General features: G+C 40.0%; 1 protein-coding gene across 2 annotated transcripts; it reads left to right on the top strand.

The window, feature by feature from the left end:
• The first annotated feature begins 11891 nt into the window (after positions 1 to 11891).
• Positions 11892 to 17689, top strand: crfb1 (cytokine receptor family member b1). 2 transcript variants are annotated; one of them, XM_058082327.1, is made up of 9 exons: positions 11914 to 12017; positions 12114 to 12184; positions 12261 to 12352; positions 13432 to 13552; positions 13618 to 13781; positions 14365 to 14531; positions 15180 to 15333; positions 16482 to 16612; positions 16859 to 17689. In XM_058082327.1, the coding sequence occupies exons 2-9, from the start codon at positions 12156 to 12158 to the stop codon at positions 17615 to 17617; spliced, it is 1617 nt and encodes a 538-aa protein (XP_057938310.1). In that variant the 5' UTR covers positions 11914 to 12017; positions 12114 to 12155; the 3' UTR covers positions 17618 to 17689. The 2 variants fall into 2 exon arrangements, with proteins under 2 accessions (XP_057938309.1, XP_057938310.1); XM_058082326.1 differs by having other exon boundaries at positions 11892 to 12184.
• The last annotated feature ends 740 nt before the right edge of the window (positions 17690 to 18429 follow it).

The raw sequence follows: 18429 nt of genomic DNA, 5'->3' as shown, positions 1-18429 counted from the left end.
CAGAGCATTTTAATGAGGTGGAGTGAGTTAATATTTTAACACTTTTAGCTATTGTTAAGCTATACAATATGTACTTGAGGAATAAGACATGATTATGCTATGAAATATATATGGTTGCGCAACTTAAATTCGTCCTTTATAAATATCAACATCAACGTTACATGTTGCAATTTTGTTGACCCTGACTACTGGTAAAAATAAATATGAAAAGAGATGTATACTCTCTAGTATTACTCAACTTGTAATGATTTATATGTTGATTAAATATTAAAACAGTGTAACACGGGTTACCATCCTTACGTTGTTCTAGAACAGGGGTGGGCAAACTTTTTGACTTGATTTAAACTTTTTGACTTGATTTTTGACCGTTTTTTAACAAAACGGGGGGGGGCAGACTATATATTTTACACGTAACAGTCCACCTGGTATTATTGTATCTGTAAAAGTGTCATGCAATCTGCTATAATATTTTATATTTAAATATTTTATATTTAAATATTTTATTTAAATATTTTATATTTAAATATTTTAAATTTATTATTATTATTATTATTATGATTATCATCATTATGCTTGTGTCCCTTTTTTCAGGAGCACTTTGTAAAGAACAGACCACATCAAATAACAAAATTGATAAAACCATCAAAAGGTTGGCTCAAGCCATGATGCCAGTTCGTATGTTGAGTTTAAATGAAATACTTTGGAAAGAACGGACGGGCCGTATTCAAATACTTGGCGGGCCGGATGTGGCCCCCGGGCCGTAGTTTGCCCACCCCTGTTCTAGAAGGTCTGACTCTAATCAAAAGGGACGCTAACCGACACCATACCTGTTAGGAATAAATATAAGCCGGTCCAGTTTCCCCGTCAGTGGCCCGAAACAGGATGAATAGAGATGGAGTGTCAACAGCTGAGTTTTTTTTTTTCCCAAGAGGCCCAGAATTCCCGGTAGCACCGCTGCCCAAAGTCAGCTGGGATAAGCACCAACTCACCCATGACCCTGAGAGGATAAGTGGTATAGAAAATGAATGAATGGATGTCTTGTTCCTTTGATAAATAAGTTTTAAGTTCTTTGCAGCAATTATTTATATTGTGCAATATCATTTTTAATAAGACAGTAAAGGTTTTCTCAAAAGCTAAGACACATTTCCTGAAACCTCCACCCTGTTTCTCAAAGGTTAGGCACAAATCCTGCATATTTCCTGATATGACTCTGTGTCGACAGATAACCTTTTGAATGTGAGAATGAGTTTTTATTATCAGGAACTAACATTCAAGAGCGTTGGATGGAAAAGAGATGAGAAGAACAGCAGTGAAAGTGGAGTAAATTATCTAACTCGGCAATGGTCTGACAGGAAGCCACTTTTCTGTGGTCAAACAGTTGGGGACCAGAAAGAGGGAGAGGGTGTCTATTGTTGTGTTGACCGTGTGATGGGGGTGGAAGACAAAGGTTAAGGCACTGGTCTGGAATATTGAAAACCAACTTTCTTCTGGTTGGGTACAAAATTCCAGAAAACATTGAGATGTATGTGTTATTTTGTGTTATGACATACTCCCATGAATTATTCATACTGTAGAAAAACAAAAAGAGAACTAGCTACATGCGCATGGTGAAAATGTGAATATGAAAGAATATGTAGAATTTGTAGCGGACTCTTGTGATAAAAGAAAAATATTTGGCAGAATGTTTTTGGAATGTGGGAGGAAACCGGAGTACCCGGAGAAAACCCACGCATGCACGGGGAAAACATGCAAACTTCACACAGAGATGGCCAAGGGTGGGATTGAACCGTGGTCTCCTAGCTGTGAGGTCTGCGCGCTAACCACTAGACCACCGTGCAGCCAAGGTATAACATTTAGTGTTAATATTGATTGATAATATCAGGATGGGATCAATATTTTTCAGTTCTTTTCTGTGATTTTGTTGTGTTGATCATACTGGTGGATGAGTGGTTAGTGGGTTTGATTCCCCGCTTGGAGTTTTTGCATGTTCTCCCTGTGCATGTGTGGGTTTTCTCCGGGTTTCCAAATTCCGAAAACATGCTAGGTTAATTGGCAACTCCAAATTGAATGGTTGTTTGTCTATATGTGCCCTGTGGTGTACCCCGCCTCTCGCCTGAAGACAGCTAGGATAGGCTCCAGCATACCCGCGACCCTAGTGAGGATAAGCGGTATAGAAAATGAATGGATGGATGGATGGTAGTATTCAAAATCATAATTGTCTTTTTTCACACATAATTTTCCTTGAAGTAAAAATGAGTATGCATTTTTTGTGCGTTTTTTTTTTTCAAATTAGAGCCAATTATCAGACATATCCATTTTTTGATGTATCTCAGTCTGCATTCTAATTGAAACCGCACAACACATTAAAAGGATTATTAGAAAACCCAAAGAAAATAGAAACGAGGGAAGAGGTGGAATGCAAACATTCATCGAGGATCGCAAGTCATCCAAAAACACAAAGCAGCTTTTGGGATCAGCTCCCAGAGACAATAAACGGTATAAAGGGTGAATCCGTGTGTTAAATCCAACAGATCTCTTGGGGAGAGAAACAAAGACTCAACGTCAAACACTCTGTTTTGTCACAACAAGGTGATTCCTGGGAGGAAATGTGCTCGTTATGCCGAAGTAACTCAGTAATGGACTGCATTTATTATTATATTCAACAGAGTAAGGAACAAAAACATGCAATGGTCTGCACATTACAAGTTTCCGACCAGCAGCTGGACTGGCAAAAATGCAAAAAATATAATTAAAAACATCTCTGCCAAAAAAAAACTTAAATTGCAGTGAAGCTAAATTATCAGGAGTAAAACACACAGATTACTGTATTCCAAATTTCACAAACTACCCAGCATACATATGAAGTAATCCCTTGTTTATTGCTTTTAATTGATTCCTGTCCTGACCGTGATGAGTTAATGATCAACACATCTTGATCAAAAAATGACAATCATTCAAGGATGTTAAAAAATGAGGTGATACTTGCCCTTTATTTATTTGATACTGATGTTATGTGCTTGTACTTTGTTTTATCTTGTTTTTTGTACTTCCATTGTGATTCTGTTGCGTCTCCTGGCCAGGGGCGCTGCCTTGAGGCGGTAACAAGCGGCTCACCCGTAGCTGATTTCCATCAGAAATTGTAAGCTAGCTGCTACAAGAGGAGGATCTTCAGCACATGGACCTGAGTCCATGAGTACCCAAGTCCAGCATGGTACGAGTGACCTTGTGTGAGTACGCCTTCAGAGGACCGGAGGTGACTGGCTTGAGGAGAGAGACTTAAGACAAAGTGTCCAATGAGGAAAACCTTGTCGCTGGAAATAAAAACTACCAGAAAAACCAGTATAAATAAAAACCCAGTAGGGTGAGAAAAGATAAGCCTAATAAAATACACAAAGATAATCTAAAAAGATAAAGATACTGAAATCAAGGCGTAATGAGAGGTGGGAGTAGATGGCGCAGCACGGAGGAACAATCTGGCATGCTCCTGGGTGCTCCACTCCCAACCACAAAACCAGCTGTTGGGGGAAGGAAAATAAATATAAGCATGACGAGGACGCAGACCATGATCACATGTACATGTAGTATAAAATACATAATAAAAACAAATTTCCATTAAAAAGAAAGAAATGCAAGCACACTCAAGATGAACTTTCCAGACAACAGTATCCCTTTTATTGATCTCACGGCAACCCCCCTACCAAAACACCCAAAACATCCTAGGACTGTTACAGTCCACTAACAGCTAATGAGATATCATTTAAATACCAAAGGACTCTGAGATAATGATGGCTTGAGGTGCAAAAAAGGGATCAGGCCCGAATGCACAAAAGTGGATTCACTATCAGAGTGCTGGTGAAAGGGGGCGGGGGGCGACCCCTGAGGATCATTGTAAACCATCTTTTTGTGCTTCCCCTTTTCATTTGTCCACCGGTTTTCCGTCTCCATTATATCCATTATTCCCTACGAAATCCAAACTGAAAAACACTATGTTGAATGTGTGTAATGAAACAGACCCCATATTGTATTGTCAGAGTAAGAAGCAATGCAGTTGATGCCATTTTGTATTCATTTCTTTTCTGCTACGTCTGACTCTGTATTTGTATCTATATCCGATACGGCAAGTGATGCCGCTGCACATTCCTGAACTGGAATCACCGCCAAATTACGCCCGCGTCACGTAAGTAATGCAACTCATTGTCATTGTAGTGAATGTATGTGTTGTTTGAGAAGCTACCATTGTTGTTTTGGTTAAGACATGCTACTCCAACCCCAATCTTTTTCAGCCCATGAAAACATTGTACAAAAGAGAAGATAATAGGTTGCTTTGATGTGTTTGAGTGATAGGTACAACATTTTCATTGGTCATTTCATTGGAGCAAATCCTTTAACATGTTCAAGGATGCCTTCTTTATCCTTGATAATGATTGTAAGCATTCGGCCAATGTTGATTGGCATTTCTTGACTTTCTGAGTATTTTACCATATTTAATTTCATTTCGGGCTGCACGGCGGTCGAGTGGTTAGCACGCAGGCCTCACAGCTAGTAGACCCGAGTTCAATTCCACCCTCGGCCATCTCTGTGTGGAGTTTGCATGTTCTCCCCGTGCATGCGTGGGTTTTCTCCGGGTACTCCGGTTTCCTCCCACATTCCAAAAACATGCTAGGTTAATTGGCGACTCCAAATTGTCCATAGGTATGAATGTGAGTGTGAATGGTTGTTTGTCTATATGTGCCCTGTGATTGGCTGGCCACCAGTCCGGGGTGTACCCCGCCTCTCGCCCGAAGACAGCTGGGATAGGCTCCAGCATGCTCCGCGACCCTCGTGAGGATAAGCGGTAGAAAATGAATAAATGAATGTTATACCTCCTTGTACTGACAGTGTCTGATGATATCGGTCATTTTCATGTCTGTTTAAAAATTGTCACTACGTGTTTGGTAACTGCTCTATGTTTTTGCAGGAGAGAAAGTTGCAACGCCTAAAAGTTCATCAGCATCTCAGCGAAAAAGTGTTAGCTTAACTTACCGTGTGATACAATACAATATGGGACAAGTAAGTCCATGAATTTGTTCTTGTTTATGTCTAAAGTAGGGAACACGTTTGTGTCTGAGTGGATCTGATTCAGCCTTTCCTCAGGGCCCATGTGGCATTGTGCTGCTTCCTGTCAAGGCTGACGTTATCAGTGTGGGATCAACAAAAGGACAAAGGGCTTTCAGGCCGACACTAAAACACACACAAGTAAGCTTGCTTTTTCCCAGGCCTGTTGGAGCCACACTTCATCCATCTCGGCAGCCATTTATCAATCTATCTTTTAGAGAGGACTGTACACTCAAGTTGAGTAGATTTCAGTGGGTTATTATCTACTCCTGCCCACACAATCTCATATTCTTGTTTCCTTCCTCTCACTTATCTTTATCCCCAACTCCAAATTTTCTCCATTTGCCAACCCCAACCAACATCCTTTCTCACCCCCACCCCTTATTTTCTCATCCACATCGTAATGTCGGAGACCTATTGGGCTCCTGTGTGACAGTGCTGAACAAATTCCTGTTGCTGCCTCACTGAACGAATAAGTCATGACGACATTGAATGGTGTACCAACTGTAAAACACCAGGTTAGGACCTTTGGCCTCATTCATCAACCATTCTTAAAGGACTTTAAAACCTATTAAAGGTTTGTGTTTTTGTGCGTTTTTTCAGCAAACTTTGGTATTTTTGAAACTTGATGCAATATGGATTTCTCCAGGGTGTCATCTTCATCATATTTATGATTTCATCTTGTAGAGCCAAGTTGCAGAGAACATCATCAAATACTTTGATATAAAAAGACAAGGACTATCAAATTAATCACACTTAATTAATTGTGATTAATCATCATTTGCAACTATGTGTGAAATGTGCCCATTTTTATGAACAAAAATATATATTCGGTCGAGTGGTTAGCACGTAGACCTCACAGCAAGGAGACCAGGGTTCAATTCCACATTTCTGTGTGGAGTTTGCATGTTCTCCCCGCGCATGCGTGGGTTTTCTCCGGGGACTCCGGTTTCCTCTCACATTCCAAAAACATGCTAGGTTAATTGGCGACTCCAAATTGTCCATAGGTATGAATGTGAGTGTGAATGGTTGTTTGTCTATATGTGCCCTGTGATTGGCTGGCGACCAGTCCAGGGTGTACCCCGCCTCTCGCCCAAAGACAGCTGGGATAGGCTCCAGCACCCCCGCAACCCTCATGAGGAAAAAAGCGGTAGAAAATGAATGAATGAATGAATGATGCATACTGACAAAAAAGGTACGAAAATATTAAATTTTAATTACAAAAAGCTCACTCTCACTTATTACCAAGAACACCAAACAACTGCGACATATGGTCACAGCAAAAAACGCAAACACAAAGTACAAACAAAAGACTGTGCAAAGCCAAAAAAAAAACCTCAACTAAAGCAGAAGGCAGCAAAGCTACAAGGGTAGAAAGCACAGGCAGAAAAACCACTGACAAAGAACATGGACAAGCACAAGAAGAACAGTCCCTGTGCAGAGCAGGAAAAAGAGAGCAGCAGCACAGGGCACATAACAGGATCATGACAGTAATGATCTAGCCCCTGCAAGGTGATTTATCATACCTGAAACTGTTCATAGTCAGCGAATTTTGCCCCTATATTTTGCACATTTAGGCAGGTGCAAACTGGCGCGTTATGCACAAACGGCTGGCGAGGAGGAGGCATAGGTGCAATGACCATCTATTTTCTATACCGATTATCCTCATCAGGGTCGCAGGGGTATGCTGGAGCCTATCCCAACTGACTTTGGGAAAGACGCGGGGTACACCCTGGACTGGTCGCCAGCCAATCACAGGGCACATATAGACAAACAAGCTTAATGGACAATTTAGAGTCGCCAATTGACCTAGCAGGGAATGTTTTTGGAATGTGGAGACCGGAGTAACCCGAAGAAAAGTCACACATGCACGTGGAGACGATGCAAATTCCATAGAGAGATGCCCAAGCGGAGATTCGAACCTGTGTGGCCAACATGCTAACCAATCAGCCATCTTTCAGCCCTTTATCAACATCCATGCATTTATTTTGTACCGCTTATTGGTTGCGGGTATGCTGGAGCCTATCCCAGTTTTGGGCATGAGTCGGGGTACACCCTGGACTGGTGGCCAGCCAATCACAGGGCACATATAGACAAACAACCATTCACACTCACATTCATACCTATGGACAATTTGGAGTCGCTAATTAACTTAGCATGTTTTTGGAATGTTTTTGGAAACCCGGGAGAACATGCAAACTCCACACAGAGATTTTCCCGAGCAGAGAATCGAACCCAGGTCTCCAAGCTGTGTGGCCTGCGCGCTACTCGGCCACCTAGCGGCCCCCCCTTTATCAACATATTTGTCAGGGGAAAAAAGATACCTCGCTTTTTACATTTTTATTAGTATAAAATAGTATTGTTTTGCATTTATAGTAGCATATATGTTTAATTTTTCTCTTAAATGTTTGCTCAGGGAGCTTGCATATATTGTATTTACAGTAAATATATGTCCTGCTGTGACTCCTTAATTTCCCTCACAGGAATAATAATAATCTATATTGACAGTATCTATAAATCTAGATACATTGAATGTTCTGTTTATAGTATCTTCTAGTGCTATCACTGCTATCTCCGCACATGACAATAAGCTCATTTTTTGTTTACCCATCAAACTTACATTCCTACATTTCCTCCCTAATTGCTTGTCCCTCCTTTTGCCTCTCCTCCTTACTCCGCACATGACTGCTTTGGGCCTCAGGGTGATGGGATGCCTTTGGGGAAAGGAGGTGAAAAGAAAGAGCTTTCTTTTGTCACATATGCAATATACAGTGAAACCTTTAAACATCCTCTTGAGGCGCAGTCGGCAGTCATGGTGCAGCGCCTGGGGACTGGACCCAGGTCGTAGGTCATCTTGATCAGTGAAGCATCCATGTGTGGGTAAACCTTGGGGCAATTTGGGTGAAATGTCTTTCCTGAGGACGATATCGGTGTCTGAACCACTACTTAAAAAGTGGAAAACTTAACGTGATCTATAGATAATACTTCCATCCATTCATTTTCTATACAGCTTTTCCTCACTTGGGTCACAGGTATGCTGGAGCCTATTCCAGCTGGCAAGGGGCGAGAAGCAAGGTGCACCCTGGACTGGAATCTACATACTTACATAAATAATATTAATACAATTATAACCAAGTGAGGCTCCACAGCGGTTGTGTGGTTAGCACACAGACCTCACAGCTAGGAGACCGGGGTTCAATTCCATCCTCGGCCATCTCTGTGTGGAGTTTGCATGTTCTCCCCGTGCATGAGTGGGTTTTCTCCGGGTTTCCAAAAACATTCCAAAAACATGCTAATTAATTGGCGACTCCAAATTGTCCATAGGTATGAATGTGAGTGTGAATGGTTGTTTGTCTATATGTGCCCTGTGATTGGCTGGCGGCCAGTCCAGGGTGTACCCCACCTCTCGCCCGAAGACAGCTGGGATAGGCTCCAGCACCCCCACGACCCTTGTGAGGATAAGCGGTAGAAAATGAATGAATAACCAAGTGAGAAATTCATCAATAGTAAATAAAATGCACCAAAAATTGTCATAATTATCAAAGATTTTACACAATTTCAAGTTCAAACCAAATTGATGAAGAAGATGACAAAGACCTGAATCGAGCGAGCTGAGACGATGAAAATGAAAACATCCCCCCCAAAAAAATGTTTTGGCAATGGAAATGTGCCAAAAGAATATGGAATTTATGGAATATGGAAAGGGCTGTCTTATTTTTGTTTATGTAGGAAGACGTAAAACGATCAACAGCACCAAGGATAAGCAACTTGCGTGATGACATTGGCTAATATAATATATATAATAAAATGTTCACTGTCAGGAAAACTATTGTAGTACAGATGTCACTGTGTCACTGAGTGAACAACCATGACACTCGCCTACTGTTTAGTGGCTTGTTAGCTTTTATTGCAAGCCAACAATGGTAATTAATGAGAGCTACAGAGAGTTAATGGAGCTGGAACTCATCAAAGTGTTACATTAGTCACTTTTATTGCAAATATTGAGCAAAGGTCGATTCCAAATCGGAGGAGAAGGCATGTGAATAAGTCATATACACACACATAACATATACATAATGTACAATAAACTGACCAATCACAGTCTCACAAGTCCTCTGTTGGTGGACAGTACTAATTATAATCATTATTGCCTTTATTTCTTTTAGTGTTAGTGCAGCCCGCGCAAGTTTGATATGGATGCTGTATGGTATCATGTACCCAGAAAAAAATATTACATTTGATTAATGTTCATGTTAAAGGTTAAATAACTGTTAATAGTTATCCTCCCTCTCCGTGTGGAAGTGGTAAGTTTTTGGCTATTTAAGTTTAAAGGAAATAACTTGAAGGCTACCGTTTAGGTCGCTAGCTCTCTAGTTTGCGAGTTAGCATGTGTCTGAAAACCCTGCGGTTGCGCAATATGTTGTAAATAAAAAGAGTATAAATGTGACTATAGTCGTGTTTTGTCATGTCTACAGGGCTTTAATAATGCTTTGTTCATTTTAATCTGAAAAAAAATAATTTGTCTACCCACCAACTATATGTGGTTTCTTAAGTTTTTATTATTTGCCGTTTTATTATTATTATTATATTTATTTATTACTGATTGATTGATTTTCTTTATTCTTGATTTGTTTATTTATTTTTCATCATATTTTGTGTAGAAAATAAAAAGTAAGATATTTGAGAACAGTGGAATGTTTTCTTGTAGAAAATTGGAACCAAAGCGAAGTTTTTTTTTAATTTTTTTGTTTTTAATAAATGCGGGTTTTTTGTGTTTTTTTTGGAAAACCTGATGCGGCCCAGTCTCACCCAGACCCGAGCTCCAGTGGCCCCCCCAAGTAAATTGAGTTTGAGACCCCTGCTATAAATACACTATAAACTCATTAATAACACAAAGCTGAGATACTTTTTCTGTCTTTCTTCACCTCACCTCCCTGCTGTGTATCTTCTGTATGTTTTCTCTCAAACAGTCCAGCCTTATCGAAGCAGTCGGCTGAAACAAAACACATTCACAGATGAGAATTAAGGAGTTTATAACACTTGTGACTTCAGAATTGTGTGGGAAAGCACAACCACAGGACTTCCCAGTCTCACCTGCAGCACACTCCCACACAAACACACTTTACTTCTCCACAACAGAAACTATTTTAATGCACATGTTGTACAATGATAATGAAAGTGAAAAGCAATTCACCTAATGCATGTATCTTATTTTATACATCGATCGTCATAGTCAGTACAGTATACCAGTTTTCCACAAACAAAAATGATGGGCTTGGGTGCTATTTGAAGGTGAAGAAGAGAAAGTGTCTTCCTAACAGTTTAGTGTTTTTCCTCTTCAATTTTTCATCTGATCAAAGCAAAATGGGGCCTCGCTCCTGTCAATCCATTGTTTAGCAGGACCATTGTGTTCTGGATTATAACACTTGAAGTTCAGGGATTAATCCCAACATGGGACATGGGAACCTCCAGTTGGGGGAGTCTCACAAATATGCTGACTGACCCGTTTTAATAACTCGTTTATATGCCACCAAATATTTGATCAACAGTCTGTTTTTCATATTTTGATTCATTGATGAGTTTGTTTAGCGAGTCACTCACAGTTAAACTATTGGACAAATTTCCTTTTGAGACTCAAAAGTCAGGGAGCACTCAATAGGCCTTTGCTGCAACGTTAGCACCACCTACTGGCACTAGGTCATAGTCTGGGTTTGATTTGTTGCACAGTTGCATTGAGGAACATTCAACATTCAAAATAACATAACACATATTATATAAATGTATATAATGTAAAAAAAATGGCATTAACTTTGTAAATGTAACCGTATGGACTCAAGAATATCCAACATCTAATGACTAATTAAATTGAAAAATAAATTATATGTATATATAGACATGCTGTCTTAGAAGATGTTGGTTTCTTTTTCGTTTTTTGTGTTAGGCTACCACTTTTTTTCTGAATATCACGACTTTATTCTAGGAAAATTACTCCAGATTTTTGTTTTGCTTTTTTTAAGTTTTCTTTTTTAATTATGTTTTTAGAATGTGCTGTGTGCTGTGTGTAAAAGCCACGTGCCACAAATGGCCCCCAGGCCATACTTTGGACATCCTGTTTTTAAATAAAATAAATGCACAGTTGAGGGGAAAACCTGCCACTGGTGAAACAGCACCCCTACCTGGCTGTAATATGCAGTGCAGGATGAGGCTGTAAAAAATCGTGTAAGGGGTCACATTAGTATGTTTTGTAAAGTCTGATCGTACAGAGGGTGAGATTATTGTACAAATTTATTTATTTATTGTACGTCTGGCAACGCTGGTCCCAAGTCATAACCCACCCCCCACGAAGGCACCTTACCAGCCTCTCGGGTCTGATGCTCGAAGACGGAAACTCCCGAGTGACGTATGGAAAGTGTTCAAGGATCACCAAACCGGAAACCCACGGTCATACTTTCAACATAAACTACAGCATACACATTCATTGTGTCTGTCGTTCATCGTAAACGTTTGTGACTGTTAAAAGCAACATTCTCATATTTGTACAGGGATACAATCCAATACGTTTGCTTGTTTCAGCACATTAATAAGTAATGAGACAACTATACTTAGAATAATGTTTTAGTTACAGTGATTATAAATGGGAATGCCACTCCAACTAATTTCTGAAATGGCACGTACCTTCGTGCTGTCTCATTCTTTCTTATAGTCATAGTCTTTTATTTGGACCATGCCTGGCAAAATAGCTAAACAATGCGCCGAACGTCTTCGCAATAGCATGCTAGTCTAGTTAATTTACTTTGAAAGTGTGACCGGAAGTTGCTGTTGTTGTCCTGAGAAGACCCTTGCTGTGTGACGATTTGGTAGTACTGTATTACAGAATTATTTCACAGACTTTTTGCTATCTTTGAATACGAAACGATTTTGGGGTGAGATACTATTGTTATGAGCTTGGATGTGTGTTCACCTTTTAGCTTTAAGCTAACACCAACGTATCGAATGGCTTTGGTTTCTCGGAACGAAAGTGCAAGTTTGCCCTCTTCGGCTGTTGTCACATCCTCCGCTGCATGGTCGTAAGAATTCACGGTAACATAAGGTAAAATAATAGTAGGCTATTGTGTCAGTTTCATTTCAAGATAGCTCAATTAATGTGTTTTTCATATGTTCGACAGGACAAGTGACAACAAGGTTATGGTACCGTCAGGATATAAGAGGAGGAACTGGCTGTCTCATTCTATTCATGTGATGTTCCTGCTTGACTGTGGTGAGCATTGATAGTTTAGCTTTCCCTTGGAGCGGAAATGTGTCTATGTCTGTCTTGACGTGGTACAAACCCGAATAGCAACGCCCCAGCAATGACACAGTTATTCAAAAAATATAATTACAATACATTTAAAGTGTGCCTCCTCTGTATGGATAGAACATTGTTATATTATAGAGTACTACCTATAACCAGAGACACAAATTCAAAAACTGAGATCAAATACTTAATTGTTTGGAATATTCATTCATTCATTTTCTACCGCTTATCCTCACGAGGGTTACGGGGGTGCTGGAGCCTATCCCAGCTATCATCTAACGAGAGGCCAGCCAATCACAAGGCACATATAGACAAACAACCATTCACACTCACATTCATACCTATGGACAATTTGGAGTCACCAATTAACCTAGCATGTTTTTGGAATGTGGGAGGAAACCGGAGTACCCAGAAAAAAACCCACGCATGCACGGGGAGAACATGCAAACTCCGCACAGAGATGGCCAAGGGTGGAATTGAACTCCGGTCTCCTAGCTAGTATGAGGCTAGTATGAGGTCGGTTTGGAATATTTTAAGGAAAATGTGCCCTCTAAAGTCTTAAAAACTTGAGAATTTGAAGCACTTTTATGAAAATTTTATGAACCAATTTTATGAAACTTTGACTCGGCAAGTGTTAAAAAGTTAAGGATTATGAAGGACTTTTTCTTTGACTTTTTGGCAAAAACACAAATTCAAAAATCCGCCCAACTGACTATGTCACACGCCCTAATGTCGCTCATTGCAAAAGCTTAATGAAAAACAATGTAACCCAGGATGTTGGGTCACCCTCCTCACAACCCAAAACACACACAACTGGAAAATGCTGCAAATTTAAGATGCTGCAATCGCATAAACGCAACAACATCAGAAGATCCAAATGTTGGTGCAAGTGATCAATTGAGTGGTTGCCATTCACCAAGGAGAGAAGAAGAAGTGTGGTAAATAATGCCATTTGCGCACCCTGCAACATTGCTCACAGTGTACTTAATGAAGTGTAGTGACATACGTATTGGATTTTTAACACTTCTTTAATTTTTGTGCAGTGCTTGGTTCACTTCCTGCTCCGTGTAATCTAGCTGTACACTCCGTTAACTTCCTCCATATCCTGCATTGGGATCCTGCGCCTGGCTCCCCACCAGGAACTCAGTACAAGGTCTTTACAAGGTAATTCACCATTGAATTGGCATCAGACCAAGCATGAAGTAAAATGCAATTTTGTCTTTGTGCAGGTTAACTGGAAGTAAGGAAAGAGAACCAGAGAACAACACAACAACTGCAACATATTTACAGCTGAACTTAGACAATTATAAGTACTACTTGACTGTCCAAGCATTCTATAATGGAACCTGGTCTGCAATGTCTGAAGAAGTCGTCTTCAATCCAGTTGAACAAAGTACGTAAGCATAAGTCTTTTTTTTTAGTAGTTCATTAAATGTGAAGTTATGGATAGTAAAAAAATAGTGGGTCCTTGGTTAGTGTCATCTAACTCTAACTGAAACAGATGCTAACCAAATAAGAAATAGTATAGTAGTAATCCTTTACAGAAAGCCCAAAATGTTAACACAAAACACGTTTTTATAGTTTTATAATTACAGTGACCCGAGTTCAATCCCACCCTCCCGGTTTGGATGTTCTCCCCGTGCATGCGTGGGTTTTCCCGGGTACTCCGGTTTCCTCCCACATTCCAAAAACATGCTAGGTTAATTGGTGACTCCAAATTGTCCATAGGTATGAATGTGAGTGTGAATGGTTGTTTGTCTATATGTGCCCTGTGATTGGCTGGCGACCAGTCCAGGGTGTACCCCGTCTCTCGCCCGAAGACAGCTGGGATAGGCTCCAGTACCCCGCATAAACCTGTGTGCCATTCATGTCACATCCATTTTATTTAAGGTGTGCAAATTTTGCACAGTATCTCTACGAGGAGAAGCCAGCCATTATGAAATGAACTATACTGTATGTCCTCTTCTCATTACTAGCTATCATCGGCCCTCCAACAGTAACACTGGCTGGATATAGCAACAGCATTCAAGTCAACATATCGCTGCCTGATGCTGACAAAAGCTCACAAATACCAAATGATGACATCTTAGCCTTCTACAAAGCTAAGTTTAGAGTCTCGTGGAAGACGTCTAAAGGAATAGTGGTAAGCAGTTTACGTTCAATTTATTCAATATTTTGCACGATTATCAGAACATAGAAAGTGAAAGTGAAAAGAACTGTGGAAAGTTAATAATAAAAATACATTTAATTTCTTGGTGCTATTCCTGAAACTCAAAGAAGGACAGTGTAGTAGCGTGAATAACTGATCCTGAGCAGATGCATTTTAAGTCTGGATTTGAAGTTATGAAGAAAGTCAATATTACAGATGTGAGGTAGCAAGGGGTTGCAGAGTTTGGGGGTGGAGCAGATGAAGGTGGACTAGTTGGAGCTTGTTTAGGCACTTTTGGCAGAGACCAAATAGAAAAGAGATGGGACTAATCCATGCGGGAGACGACCAGAATGAACAAAGATGGAGGCAGCGTGGATGGTGAGTGTGTCAGTTTTTGTTGCAAAAGTGGAACTAAGCACATTTGTCACTCGTTACCGGAGGGAGAGAAATATTAATGGCGAGGGAGGGAGTTTCAGTCTGGAGTTTGTTTTTCTGGAAAGGTAGAGGTCCGTGTCATCAGTAAAGTACCGTTAGGGGATATTGAATTTCAATGACTTTGTGAGAAATGAAGAGACAATGTTATGGATGCTGGCAATGGCACTGTAAAACATACTATTGTTTTTCTCTGTACTTGCTCTGCAGGAGTTAAAAACACAAGAGAAGAGTGTTACTCTTGGCAACTTAGAGACAGCCAAGGAATACTGTGTACAGGTTCACACTGAGATTGCCATGAATAGAAATACGCAGCCATCAGCCTGGGTGTGCACTCACACGAGTATTGCAGAACCAATCAGAGGTAAGGAATGACTCCACATGTTGATGAAACCCACATCCGCACTCTCACACATACACAAGTACAGTATTAGTACAGCAATCAATCCTTTCATACTTTCAAAATAGAAAGTGATAGAAAGACTCCAGGGTGGCCCAGAATGAAGACGGCATTTAATGAATGCGATCACTCCTCCACACGTGATAAAACAAATTTTTGATAATTGTGCTATTAATTACCAACTAATGTTAAAAATATAAAAAATATCATTATATTATTGGGTCATGTCATCATCATGTAATGTTTATTAGTGTATCAATGTATAATACATGTCTATAAACTTGTATATGTCTACCTGTGTAACTCAGGTGGTGTCCAAAATGCGGTCTGGGGGCCATTTTCGGCCCTCAGCATATTTTTACTGAGCTATATCACACTGATTTGCTTTGTCACACATAACAAAAGCTGTGCCGCCTACAGAGAACATAGTAACTCCTTATTTCTAAAATCACAAATACTTCAACTTGCTGATATAGTTCATCTTCAAACAGCTAAAATAATGCATAAGGCTAAAAATAACCAATTACCTAAAAATGTCATCCAATACTTCTCTACAAGAGAGGAGAAATATGATCTCAAGGAAGAAGTACATTTGAAACACTTACGTTTATGCTAGGACTACATTAAAAAGCCATAGCATTTCAGTATGTGGAATCAAACTATGGAATGGATTGAGTATGACCCTCAAACAATGCACAACATTTTTTTTACATTTGGCCTCCCCTGACATATCACTGTTTTGACTTACGTTAAATACCCACATAGGCACGCCACTGCCACCACAGCAAGATCAATCTTGATACGATATGTCGATATTCTGACAATTCAAACCAATTTGGCACGGAAACATTCAGGCTAACAATTTTCCACATTTCAAAAATGCTCATAACTCCTGTTATTGCACGTTTGAGTTCAGCTTGAACTCTTGAATGTGGCTACAGAAATGGCCTTCTATAAATATCCTCATTGAATAATCTGATCTGCAAAAAGCAGGTGTTTCCACTAGCGGTTTTGCCCAACAGCTTGTTTGATATGTAGACTGCCTGCCAGAGACGGTAGAAGCAAACTAACTTTATACATCCTTTGTATGTGTGTGGTGTTTGTGTCTTTAGTTCCTCTTCTTGTAGGTACAACTGTTGGTCTGTTGGTTTTTTGCATTGGTGCCTTGGTGGCCCTGTTGTTTAGTCTCTCCTACACCGGATTCCTTTGGAAGCCTAAGACAACGGTGCCCAGTGCACTAATTGTAAGTATAGACAACTACTTTATTCATTTTATGGGCCATCAATTAAAACATTTAATGGAGGACTACTGATGCAGACAGTCGGATACTGTAGCCCAAATATTCTTGCTGAGGCCACTGTGCTAACCACCTATATCGCTTTTCTGTTCTTTCGGAGGTCTTTGGTATTCCTTTGGTTAAAAATTGAATGTTGGCTCTGAAGAGAAGGTACTATAATAACATTTGTTAACCTTTTTCCCCCCGCTGTAGATTTCCCTGTCCCATAGTACATCTCTGCCAATAGAGGAAACTACCCCTGACCGTATCTCCATTTCCTCCGAGACATGCAAAAAGACCACCACCACCACCAACAGATCAGTGTATCCTGCCACCGATACCACAAGCTTGGAAGAGGAGGAGGAAGATGAAGAGAGGAATGTCTACATCAACAGAGATGCTGAAAATTCTTCAGGGAAAGGTTCATGCCAGAACTATGATATATTCAGGACTAACCAATTAGCTCCATCGCAAGATTCCCAGAGTTCCACTACAAGTTCACAAGCTAAAGCAGATACATCTGACTCAGCGCTTCAGACTTTTCCAGGGGGCGTTGATCAAGAAGAAACTGGAGTTGATAAATTAGAGTCTTCATGTAGGTCTCTGTGGTCCAAAACTGGAGTCAAAGAGCAAATCATATGCGAGTTTGACGAGGAAATGATGGAGAACATCTGTAACATCTCCGACAACGTCAATCTATTCACGGTCACTCTGGCTGCACTGGCTGTTTCTGAGAAAGACCAAAAGACAGACTCTGTTGCGGAATCTTTGAAACTGTCTGATCAGGAGCTTCTACTGTCCACACGCACAAAACGGATTTTGTGCCACACAGACATGGAAACCGACTCGGATGAGATGAAATTATTGCAATTTGCAGATGGAGATGAGACTTGCAATGAAAGCAGTTGTGATGATAACAGTACACCGGAGGAGGGGGAAGAGGAGCAATTAGCAGGATATATGAGACGCTGATAAGTGCTGAAAATGGCAGTGTCACATTTTTTTGCAGCACAAATTTGAATGAATGTATGATGTATAAAGACTTTTGACTTAAACCATTTGTCTTCCTCTAAAGCAGACGAGCAAACTACGGTTCACTGGCCAAGTTCAATAATTCCTTCTTTATGGCCGTGAATTGGTTCTGGACCCTATCACTATATTCTTTACTTATAAATCAAATATTTTTGCACTTAGAGCATAAAAAAAACATGTTTATGGGCTTATAAGTATGAGTTTTAACATTATTAAAGCCCTCTAGATGTGTAATAACACCCCTATAGTCACATTTATACTCAAATTACCAATACAATACAGTGTTTAAGACTAAACTTGTGCTCATGTGCGTTGCGGGGATTCAGAGTTGAGTTTTAGCTGGATTATTGTTATTATTTATTGTGTTTGCAATAAAAGCTTGACACTTGATGGCCGGAACCATCAAGGCTGGTGCGTGTGGTACTAGTGACACCGAGTGAACAGTTTAGAATTCTAAATTTCATCAACAAATTTTCAGTTTTATGCTTGAAATTGATTAATTTATGCCAGGAATACATAAAATTATTAGAATCAGTGATCATTTATTAATTTTTGAAAAATATCAAGAATGAGGGCACTGTAGGGGTGTTATTTCCTGTGTAGAGGGCTCCAATATAGCTGAAACCCATATTTAGAAGGTTGCACACCCATTTATAAATAATGAATCCTACTTTGTGAAGACCTGGATGGACCAGCTCTTTTGTTTTCAACAAGACTCGCCACTCGATACTTGGTATCGATATTATTGATAT

The sequence above is a fragment of the Doryrhamphus excisus genome, chromosome 9 (genome assembly GCF_030265055.1).
Source record: "Doryrhamphus excisus isolate RoL2022-K1 chromosome 9, RoL_Dexc_1.0, whole genome shotgun sequence".
Classification (NCBI taxonomy): domain Eukaryota; kingdom Metazoa; phylum Chordata; class Actinopteri; order Syngnathiformes; family Syngnathidae; genus Doryrhamphus; species Doryrhamphus excisus.
The sequence above is the reverse complement of the archived record's forward strand: the minus strand, read 5'-3'. Positions and strand labels throughout refer to the sequence as shown.

Coding starts and splice junctions, on each gene's coding strand:
- crfb1 (XM_058082326.1), top strand. CDS start 12,156: ATGGTCGTAAGAATTCACGGTAACATAAG. Junction 12,353..13,431: donor GATGTTCCTGCTTGACTGTG/GTGAGCATTGAT, acceptor ATTTTTGTGCAG/TGCTTGGTTCACTTCCTGCT. Junction 15,334..16,481: donor TATTGCAGAACCAATCAGAG/GTAAGGAATGAC, acceptor TTGTGTCTTTAG/TTCCTCTTCTTGTAGGTACA.